Below are 12,190 nucleotides of genomic sequence, written 5' to 3'. Positions count from 1 at the left end.
ATACAGTATCTGTCTCTGTCCTTCAGCAGCTTTCTCTCCTCTCTTCTTTACTTCAGGGTCAGTGCTGAATGATATCACATACGCTGTTCCACAAAAGGAAGCTGCCGGGACAGGCTTTTCTGTTGGAGTTACTGTGCACGGCCGTGGTGGAGGTCCCTACCATTAGAGGTAGTGTAACTCAGTTGCGATGACCCCCCTACTGTAAACCCTGCTTGTCCTGTGAATGTGCACATTCAAAACATGGGAGATGTATGGAAACCTGATTCTGGCCCAAAGATCCTATAAATGTGCCAATATCCACAATTTCATACAAATTATTACATTATTATTATTATTTTTACTATTTAAACTGCACAAGAAAATAACCAGATACAGTATTGGGGCAGGACGGATGGTGTAATGGTAAGCATTACTGCCTCACAGCACTGAGGTCATTGGTTCGATTCCCACCATGGCTCAACTGTGCAGAGTTTGTATATTCTCCCCGTACTTGCGTGGGTTTCCTCCGGGTACTCCAGCTTCCTCCCACAATCCAAAAATATACTGGTAGGCTAATTGGCTTCCAACAAAATTAACCCTAGAATGTGTGTGTGTGTGTACATGTGGTAGGGAAAATAGATTGTGACATGGACGGATGTAAGTGTACAATTATTCTCTGTAAAGCACTGCAGAATATTTATATATATAAGATACTGTTAATAAATAAATATATTGGTGTTTTATACCCCATACAGATGGAGCCGGCTCCATCATTGCAGGGGCTGGCGGTGGATTTGCCACACGCCAGCCCCCGCCAGACTTCGCAAGGGGACGCGCGCATGATACAATACGTGCGTTCCCTTACAATGGAGCTCTCCCCGCCACGTTCCGCCACCTCCCCCCTAACCCTGCCTGTCTCCCTGAAGCGGAGACGGGCAGGGTTTCCGTCCCCCGCCGACGGTAAACTGGGACGCGTGTCTCAGTCAGATGTAGCGTCGGCTCGCTAGCGGGGCGATCTGGTGTGCACCGGCGCTGCACAAGCGGCGCTACATCTGTATGTCAGTTATGTTGTTCAGTAAGGAATTTCATGTGTTAGTAATGTAAAGGGTACAGAATACTATAGGGCTTTATTCAATTACCGACAGGTTGTCCTCACACTATATCTGTCACAGCATTATGACTGGAGCAGGCCATCTAGACACAGTAATACTTGCTACAAATGATATCCTTTTCATGGTATATTATATTGTAAACCTGTAAACTGTGCGGGTGACAGGTGCACTTTAAGCAGCGAGATTTTCCTGTGAGTGACTCTTTCCATCTGGTATTTATAGCTTGTCATGTGATAGTGCTGTAGACAAGCGCATACATTCAATCAGAGCGACAACAGCCGGTACAGCGAGTCCGTCCTGACAGGCAATATACTTCATTCCCGGTACTCACACCTTGTCTGTAAAATCTCTCCTTTATCACAACGCAGACTGCCAGGAAAAGCTGTTATTCTGATATATGGCAATTGCCAACTCAATACCTTGCAAAGCTAGTAACAAATTCCGGGAGTAAAAAGTAGATTTTGCTTTATGCTGAAAATTCCATCAACATATGTGCAATACCCGGACAGAGGCTTCTTGTCCCTGAGCGCATCGCCGGGACACATTTATAGACACAGGCTTTCTTTCTGCTTTTTCAAGGACATTTAAGGGTGGAATTTTTATTGGCCCTTACGACTATGAATTACCAGTATAATATCACCATGAGTTGTCTCGGCAACACTGGACATCAGTCAACTCACAGCTTTGTAGTGAGCTGCGATGAGGTCGATGGCGTGGGAGGCACTGGCTAGTATCAGAGCCAGATATTTACACACATATAGGGGGTTATTCTGGTTGATATGCTCGGATGAGAATTCGCAACCTAACCCTGCTTTGCGAATGGTGGTACGCCGGCCCACCATTCACAAGGCGCATTCCTTCACATTGGCTGCGAATGGATGTTTTACGTAAACATCCATTTGCAGCGTACAGGGGAATGCCCCCATCATTCAATGGTTGGCGACCATCGAATGATGTGGAACGTGCACACATATGTATGGGTGCTCTGAGGAAACCTTAGATCTGCTTGTGCGTTCAGAAGAAAGTGGTCGGGTAGCTGACATCCGGTGATGTCAGCTACCCACCCCGGCGCTCATGTCACGGCATCATTAGCATGAGATCGCCTAGGGTTCTCAGGGGAACGTCCATAAGACGCTGGGCGTTCACATATGCTAATGAGGCCATCCGCCACCCCTCGGCCTTCTCCATCCCCCGCCCGCTGTCCTGGGTGCATGCATCCAGTGATCCGACTATTTGCAGGGTGCACTGCGTATGCACAACATTGGGCCCCAGTGCGAAGGAACGGCCGCAGCGAACAGACCTCAATAAGGATTGGTGATAATAATAATAATAATAATAATAATAATGATTTGGTGGCAGTCCTCTGGGGACCAAGTGCAGCTCTCTGATCATCTGCAGCCTCTGCGTCTTTCTGTAGCTCCTGTGCTTCTAACTGGCTTCCATCTGCTGGCCGCAGCCATGACAGTCAGGTGACTGTCCAAGCACCATCGGGAGACCAGTCTGCAGTCACATTACACCCACAGCCAATCCCTGATCAGCAGGAGTATTCAGTTGTTCTATTCATTCCAGTACATTAGCATTCCTGTTCCAATCCAGACTTCAATCCATTCATCACCTGTGAATGACGATCACCTGGACTTCCTTCAGATCCTCAGCTTGCATCTCCACCACCTATGGTTGCCACCATCATTCTCATACATATTTTGTGATTGGCAGCCACTAGCACTGGTTTTGCCGATCACTTTGACATAAAAAAATCTGATTTGGTCTTGGCCCACAAACCAGCTGCACCCCCACAAGAACCATGCAGCACCCCAGGGTGCACCGGCAAGCAGTTTGGAAAACAACTGTTATGGCTACTTCATACAGGAGGCTAAGAGGGGAAACATAGTACGCAGATTTATAATGGTGCAAGGATTGACTGGCTCTGTTAGATTTGTATAAACGGCATTGATGGCCATAAATTAACATTTAATAACCAGATGGCAGCAAAGTATTTTCTGAGGGGAAATTCAAGGGGAAAGTGAGTGTTGTAAATGCATAATTGCAGCATCAGGTCCCACCCACTATTGCCAAATAATTCCCATCCTCACCCTGCTTTCATTTCATCCATTCACATTGCAAAAGAAAGAGATTTTATCTGGGAGGGGCGTTTACTCTACTGGAGTCAGATAGGAGTCCCCAAAATGTGTGAGTCTCCTGGATACTGAAGAGAGTGGGCAAGTATGGTATTACCCTAGTGTCGGACTGGGGCATGAAGGGCCACCAGGGAAATGCAGTAGTAGGGGCCAATGTTTAGGGACTTGGTCAGCCTCCAAAGAGGGTAAGTCCAGCCACCACAGAGGCTTGGCTAATATTAGAGAGATACATATCTAGTAAATATTGCTAGTCCATGTGTGATTATCATCAGTATCATAACTAGCGAGTTGTGCGCCCAGGTGCAACAATATGTATTGACTCCTCCATGTACACAAATATATAGCGTTCCCACTAAGATGTATTCAGCGGGGTGCAGCACGCTGCCTAAGTTAAATCCCTGCTGATAGCCTTTTCACCTTGGTGGGCCCGAGCTGGTGCGGATAACAGTATTTCCCACATACTGTACACAGTAGTGCCCTTTATTCATATTGGGGCAGCACAGCGGTGTAATGGTTAGCATTACTGCTCCCACACTGAGGTCATGGGTTGATTCCCAACCATGGCTCTAACTGTGCTGAGTTTGTATATTCTCCCCATGCCTGTGTGGATTTCCTCAGGTTACGCTGGTTTCCTCCCACAATCCAAAAATATACTGGGGGCTAATTGGCTTCCAACAAAATTAATTCTAGAATGTCTGTGTGCGTGTACATGTGTTAGGGAAATAGAGATGGTAAGTTCCACTGGGGCAGGGACTTATGTGAATATTAATATATTCTCTGGAAAGCACTGCAGAATATATGTGCGCTATATAAATAACTGGAAATAAATACATAATAAATAACTGGAAATAAAAATTCACATTACACCACACAGTAGTGCCCAGAATTCACATTACGTCACACAGTAGAGCCCACAATTCACATTACATCACATAGTAATGGCCACAATTCACATTATTTCACATAGTAGTACTCAAAATTCACATTACTCCACACAGTGCTGCCCACAATACACATTATGTCACATAGTAGTGCCCACAATTCACATTATGCCACACAGTGGTGCCCACAATTCACATTACACCACATCACAGCAGAGCTCAGAATTCATGTTACTTTACACAGTAGTGCTTACACTTATGATACATCACACAGTAGTGCCCATACTCAAATTACATCGCCCATTAGTGCCAAGATTCCTATTATGTCTCACAGTACTGCCCACAAGTCATGTTACATCACACAGTAGTGCCCACACACGTTACATCACACAGTAGTTCCCATACTCATTTTACGTCACACAGTGGTGGAAACAATTCACAGTTCACAACACAGTAGTGCCCAAAATTCATGTTACGTCAGACAATAGCACCCCTTATGCCACCATAGTGATCAGCACACAAAAATTGAATATAACCGGCAACCGCTGATATCCGCCGGCTTCAAGCCCTTCTACAGTAAGGCACACATTAGCTTAGGATGAACAGTTGCTGTTAGAGCTGCACATTTATTAAAATGTGGTGCAATGGTTTCTTGGGTAAAATAGCACCAGATGAATTGGTTGTGTTGCCTGGTCCCCACACCATGATCAGATGAGGGATATTTGTATTTCCAGAAAAGAAAACATAGCAGTGAAATATTGTACTTCAGAAATAATATTAATATCATCATCCTAATTGACCTTATTTATTACCTGCAGTCATTACAAAGCTAAAGAAACTCAGAGAGTATCCCAATACCTGTTTCCACTGAGAATACGAGTTTCCCGTCTTCTCGTGCTCCTGAGTGGCGTAACTTTTTGAGGTCTAGAACCTGGGTGACCTGATCCACATCGGTGGTAATTTGGCAGCTTCTAGGAATTGTATCAGTGGGTTCGTAGTCTGATAAGTCCGATCCATATATATCTGTAAGAGATTAACACTTTACTATAGAAACATTTTGACAATTAGTTGTATATGATTGATGAGCACTGTGTACATTTTCAAGTACAGGTTGAGTATCCCTTATCCAAAATGCTCGGGACCAGGAGAATTTTGGATAACGGATTATTCCGTATTTCGGAATATTTTAATATTTCAATGGTGTATTTTGAAGTATCTTGCATTTATGCTGTATAAACACATAATATACACACAAATATATTTTATTACCACATAAAATACACACAAATATATTTTATTTGTTCAAAAAACAAGGTTTCAAAACGTGAAACAAAATGTGTGTACTATCTCAGCACTGAATTTGAATGCCAAGCAATCATTGTCTTGCACATATATAGTGCCAGTTACATATCATGTCACCAGTAGTGCTGTTACAAATGTCCCCAGTGAGATTTAAGCAAAAAAAATTTTTTTTTTCACTTTCTGGAATGTATGGTTTTCGGAATAATTCGGATAACGGATATTCGGATACGGGATACTCGACCTGTACAATGCACCAATCAAGGGTCTGAATTATCGAATGGAAATACACTAACTGCTTGTGAGCTGCTTAGTGTCGAGAACACATACACTACAGAAAATAAAGATGTCATAAACAAGGTGATTTTAATTTATTGGATAATTAAATACCCCCAGACCTGTTTTCAAACGATTTGGAAGAGATCACAACTAGTTATTTCTCTCTCTCTATATATATATATGGCTAACTGCTCCTCACCTCTATGAGGTGAAGTACTGCCACCTTGAAGACAGGTATTGGAGGTACAGTAGGAGCAGATGGGGGGTGGGGATAGGGTGCAGAGTTTGTGGGCTAAGTTAAAGCCTTCATTTTGAGGGGCGTTTAACTCATACTACAGTAATCACATACTTCATAATAAGATACAGTATATCTGCCAATAGTCCCAATTTCTAAGGGAAATTCCCAAATGTCAGAGGACAGAAGGGTGTGGTAAAACTTAACTCCAGAACATGGGACAAAGTGGGTGCTACCTAACCTGTTCCAATTTCGGAGTAAGTAATGTTGACCGTTTGGACAACAGTAATAGATGTACTGTAAAAACCACTTATGTAAACAATGTAAATAAATATTAATTGTACAGTAACATAAAAATGGTTTAGGTTTAAGATCTGTGAAATGTTTACGAGAATTGAAGAAATTTGAGATAAATGTATAATGTTAAGGGAAGTTTCTGCTACTTTTAGGGTGAAATGTAATAGAGTGAGAGAATCAGAAAGTGAGAGATTTAATAAGAAATCTCCTGTTTTTTAAAGCGGCAATCATTTACACTGCAAAACCAGTTTGATTTTGTAAAAAAAACTGGAGATTTCTTACCAAATCTCTCACTTTCTGATTCTCTCACCCTATTACATTTCACCCGTAAAGTTTCCCATACGCCAACATTATAGTCCAGGTTGTGCAGTGTCATATTCAGTGGTGTACATCCTTACTACTTGAAATTTATATTCTTTACATGCTTTTGTGGGTTTCCTCCGGGTACTCCGGTTTCCCCCCACAATCCAAAAATATACTGGTAGGTTAATTATCTGAATAGGGAGGGTTTTGTTTGCTAAGGGCAAACTGAAAGACAAATGTGCCTTTTTGGGCGCACTCTTTTGTATTTATGTATTTGTAGGTTTATTGGCTAGCAACAAAAATTAGTTTGGGAAACTGTACAAATGGTTGACGCTCAGTTCAGCAAATGACAGTTTGCACAGCTGTATGTTCATAAATCTCAAGTTCTGGTTAAGTAGTGTTCATTCTAGCACCCGCTATCTTTTGAAAACCCATGCAGTTCCCCTTCCCTGCCTGGGGTGTCACTGTCTGCTGTAGTGCTCCCAGCACAGTGTGGTCTGTATATCAGCACTGATATGCAAACCAGACCTGTGCTAGAAACACCACAGCAGACAGCGACACCCCAGGCAGGGAAGAGGAACTGCATGGGTTTTCAAAGATAGCGGGTGCTAGAATGAACACTAGTTAAGTATGGGTACTTTCAAATGTACTGTATACTATAAGATTTAGGCTATTTCACACTTAACACATGACAACAACATCACAATAAAAATACATTAAAGACAACAGATGGTGTCTCTACACTGCAACAATAAGCAACACATTAAATAAAAGTAATATAAAAAACAAATGCTACATGCTGCCGCTTTGGTGTGTTCTCATGCACTATAAAAAAGATATAAAAACAAACGAATATGTTAAATAAGGTATACTCTATATGCGTCACAAAAGGAGGGTAACTGGTGTGGTATAATAGATCTATAAGGTGTGCCCAAATGAAAAGGAGATTTTTGCTGTATTTTTGCATTGTATCTAATCGAAGTGGGTTAATGTGGTTGACGATAGATGGCGTGGTGTTTTTCCCAGTAGCGCATGTGTAGTGAATGGCTTCGTCTCAGTTTCTTAATTTCTGGAAAGTTGTATGCATGATGGATTCCTCCAGATCAGCGGATTTATCGCAGGATGAAAGTGGTGTACGTAGAGCAGCGTCTTACAGAGTGCACCATTTGGGAATGAGATCCTCCACAGTAAAATCGTGGCAGGGTTAGTTACAGCATGCACCTATTCCCTGGCAAGTCCTTGATGCTTTTGGATCCCACCTCATAACACTGACACCACCGGAATATGGTGCACCATGCGAGACACTGCTCTCCGTACACCGCCTTCATCGTGCGATACATTTCTGAAGCAAGCTCACCTTCTGCATGAAGAAAGTGGATAACCACTCTTTGCGCTAATCTGGAGGAATACATCATGTATCCAACTTTTTCCCCGCACCTAAAATCTGGGATTATCAACACAAAACCCCACCAATTTCACCTAAACTGCAGAATTAATGGCTCTTCTCCACGAAATCCTGATGTTTCTGTTTTCTCAAAACTTCATACATCATTGGGGACTCACATGAACTGACTGTATTCAGGGATTGCTCACTGCAACCTATGTAAAGCCGGACTATCAATCTGGCACTTCTGCGAGAAAGGTCGCTAGCTGGATGGGCGAGTCCAGCCACACTGAGAACAAGAACTGAGCAGTGCAGCCTTCAGCTCTCTGCCCGGCCTACTGTACCTCTATTCCACCCAGGGCAGGTGAGCTGTGTCCATGCCCCCTTTTCATGCGCCGCATGCACGCATTGAAGTGCCAGGGCCCATCCCAGTTCCTACCTACATGTTATCTTTGTGAAGTCATGCTGCCCCCCCGTTTACCTCTAGTCTCTGCCTTAGTATTGTAATCAGTCCCTTGTCAATTGAAAGGGTTAAAGGGTTAGTTCTTAAAATGGCTGCCATATCTGTACCTTCTCAAAATGGTTTCCTCGATTTTGAGCAAATTAATTCAGAAGAGCAGTAAAAAAAACTTTCATTGCAATCACACCCAAGTCCCTATTAGTCTTTGAAAAACAAATGACAACATATTATTTATGACCAGAAATGTAACAGCACAACACCTTCTGACAATGATGTAAATCATAAACACTCACATTGTGACAATGTGATAAAAACTCTTTTTATTGCCATATTCATCCTTTCTCAGTGTCTTGTCAAAAAAGAAAATGTACACACACCATTTTTAGGACTGTGAAAATGCTTTATTGATTATTAAGTATCTTGTTGACTAGAAATCAGAATTCAAATCGTGTTGAGTTTGTTCCCGCTGACTCTAAATATATAGGAAGGTGAATAACACATTTCAGTAGATGTCCAAAGTCTGCAATATTTTAAATTGCCAGGTGTAGTTTATAATCATAAAAACCGTACAGTATGTCAGAAATTTCTGCATTAATTGACAGCAACGGTGATAAACAGGATGGCATTTATCTATTAAATCTTCAGCATATAAGCGCTGGAATCTTTTCTTCTTAAATCTGTCACAAATCTTTAATCTTCCCCACAAAGATTTTGTTAGATACAAATGGCATTTTAGATTCTAGGCAAACTTTGGTTTTTAATGGAAAAATATAATTTACATTTTATTTTTTTCCTACGTCAAGCCTTCTTCATACAACTTTTCTCAAACTATATAATTTATTTAGTCCGCCACAAAGCGGGTTTGTGCTAAGCACTAAGCACTCAACACATTAACACGAAGCGGAATGTATAAAGTAATTAAGACATTTGCATAACCTCTTCATAGATGTCATAAATCAAACATTCCCATTGTTCTAAAGAACAAAAAAAAAATACACAATAAAAACAAAGCAAGCTTTAATTTTTCCACGAGCGCAGTGCTTTTATGGAAATGTAGCAAGGAAATATATTTGATAAGCGTACGCCTCTGATGTCTTGATAAACAGACTTTCGCACGTTCCATTTTAATTACTAATACGGTACCTTTTTTCAAGGAGTGAAGAAAAATACTGAAAGAATTAAGGCTGTAGTTTCACATGGCTTAAAGCAATCTGGATTGTTTAAACGGCTCATTTTAACGATTCATTGGTTTCACAGCTCAAAATTCAAGGGAACTGTATTTAAATATCTCATTGAAGTCCGCAGATTATACAGTGACCAGCCTCATTAAAGGACTTTGTGATTGTTTCGAACTCTAGCACACTGGGAAAATTATTAGAGGAAAACTAAAGGGAAAAAAGGAGTATTCATTCAAATGCTGTCATTATATTACATTTTTGGGGGGTTTAAGGATTTTGCTAATAAAAATTTTAAAGCACTCAAACCTTTTGCTTTCCTGCCCTACAGTAATTATTTCTATAAGGATTATTTACCAATGAATATTTGCAGAATAGAGATACAGAGATAATAGAGATATCTGCTCCAGTCCTCTGTGCTCCACCACAAAGTAACACACATTGCTTTACTGCTGAATGGACCAAGCTGTGAAAAGCGTTGGTGCTAGTTGGTAAGGCCATCTGCAAACGATGTTAGCCATTAATGCCCCTTTCAGACCGCACTTTTTACCCGTTATTTTGCCGTTTGTTTACCGTTTTAAAATGGTAATTTGTACAGTCTGAAAGGTGCAGAGTGAATTTACCAGGTTCTATTGAACTGGTATTTCTAAACGGTAATAAAGCAGGGTCCTACCCTTTCAGACCTGTTTTTTTTTCATCCACTGTTTTCTATGGGTTAAAATGGGTTCACTGTTGTGAAGGGACAAAAACTGTATTGAAATACCGTTTAAGGACAAAAACTGCACTGAAATACCGTTTAAAGACAAGCGGTGTGAAAGGGGTTTTAGAAACGTTTTAAAATACCTGGTCAAAGCCAGTTTTGCGGTCTGAAAGCAGTATAAGGTACACACAATTTACTAAGAGAGAGAGCCATAGGACCGCTCCTGGCAATGGCTAAAAAGGTACTGCTGGGATGTATTAAGCCTGGTTAAGCGATAAAGTGGAAGGTGACAACACCGGAAGTGTTTGAAAAATGGCATTTAGGAATTGATTGGCTGGTGTGTTATCACCTTTCACTTTATCACTGCTTTATAACCACTTTATCACTCAGCCAGGTTCTGCTGGGTATAATGTGTGGTGGTACTGCTGGGGATAATATGTGGTGGTACTGCTGGGAATAATGTGTGGTGGTACTGCTGGGGATAATGTGTGATGATTAATGTGTACTGTTGGGTATAATGTGTGGTGGTACTGCTGGGGATAATGTGTGATGATTAATGTGTACTGTTGGGTATAATATGTGGTGGTACTGCTGGGAATAATGTGTGGTGGTACTGCTGGGGATAATGAGTGATGATTAATGTGTACTGTTGGGTAGCCTTATTCTGATCGGAGCGGCCAAACGTGCGTACATTCGCTATTAACGTACGCTATCCGCACGCGGCCGTTGGGGTTAAGTCCACCCACAACTCAGCCGCATACATACGGCCAGAAACAACGTCGAAGGGGAGTGGCGTACAAATGTGCGTACGCCAACGTACACGGACGGGCCAGCCCTTACACTCCGACAACTGGCGTACAATTGAGCGTACACCACCGTTTACGGACGTCTCTCGGCCGTCTTCCCACCGACTTCTTGCGGCTATCTGAGCGTACGCCAGCTTGCACGGACGGGTCCCTATTGTTTTCAATAGAAAAGTCAGCTTATGTCACCGCTCGTGAGAGTGAGCGTACGTCCGTGTACGCTGACATACCCTTCACATATATGGACCAGCATATCTTCCCTTTCAACTATAATTATGAAAATTAATTAATTAATTGAATTAATTAATGTGCAAAATAGTGGCCATGGGATTAAAACATTGCTGAAACATCCTTTGTAGGTGTTAGATGTGGTTTATGTTATTGTATCATAAATACAAAACCTATGTTTGTATTAGAGTGAACACGTTGACACATGTCGACTTGTGTCGATTGAGTGTGCTACTGTGTAAAGTCTATGAAAGCACGTAGTGAATGTGTCTAACTGTTTAACAAATACCTACCTTTGCATATATAAGCAGGTCTTACAAAGATTCTTACCTTAAATTAAACAAACCTTTAAATGTAGAGAAGTATAGAAAGATAAGCTTCCAATGTGTTAGAGTGCTGTGTGTGGCTTGCAGGTAGTGAAATCATGGTTTGGACTTAATAGACTGCAGCATTGGTTATTACATTCAGGTGTATGTGTTTGGTAGTAATCCGCGTAAATTAGCTAACCCAGGCGCACGCTGGCATGTGGTATCTGTAGGGGTGGTTTGAGATGGCGGTTGGCGGCCGCCTGTTTTGTGTCCGAAATGAACGGTGCTTTAGTCGATCGTGCGGTAGTAGCACCGCTCATTTTTGGTGCACACCCCCGTGTACGCCCATATTTACACCCATTTTCCCTCATTATTTCGGCTGCTCCCCTCATCATGCCCCTATGCCGCCCTCAATGCCCATACACTCGCGTACAGGTTTTTTCGCACGTAGAGACCCGTCCGTGAGCGTTGTGGAGTGTTCGCGACTGCGCATTAGCGAATGTACGCATGCGCAGATCATTAAAAACCCCGGGACGTGCGCGTACGGCCCGGCCGCTCCAACCAGAATAAGGCCCAATGTGTGGTGGTACTGTTGGGTATAATGTGTGG

At 42.1% G+C, this 12,190-nt stretch overlaps 1 protein-coding gene across 10 annotated transcripts in view; it reads right to left on the bottom strand.

Annotated features, from left to right (window-relative positions):
- The window catches only part of CFAP20DC (CFAP20 domain containing), a 269,546-nt gene that overhangs the window by 164,328 nt on the left and 93,028 nt on the right, over positions 1-12,190 (bottom strand). For all 10 annotated transcript variants that reach the window (XM_083156078.1, XM_083156081.1, XM_083156084.1 and 7 more), the window contains exon 8: positions 4,969-5,133. In XM_083156078.1, coding sequence (XP_083012204.1) covers positions 4,969-5,133 — 165 coding nt within the window. The remainder of the gene's footprint in view (positions 1-4,968; positions 5,134-12,190) is intronic.

This window comes from Crinia signifera, chromosome 8, assembly GCF_055691185.1.
Source record: "Crinia signifera chromosome 8, ASM5569118v1, whole genome shotgun sequence".
Lineage (NCBI taxonomy): Eukaryota > Metazoa > Chordata > Amphibia > Anura > Myobatrachidae > Crinia > Crinia signifera.
The sequence above is the reverse complement of the archived record's forward strand: the minus strand, read 5'-3'. Positions and strand labels throughout refer to the sequence as shown.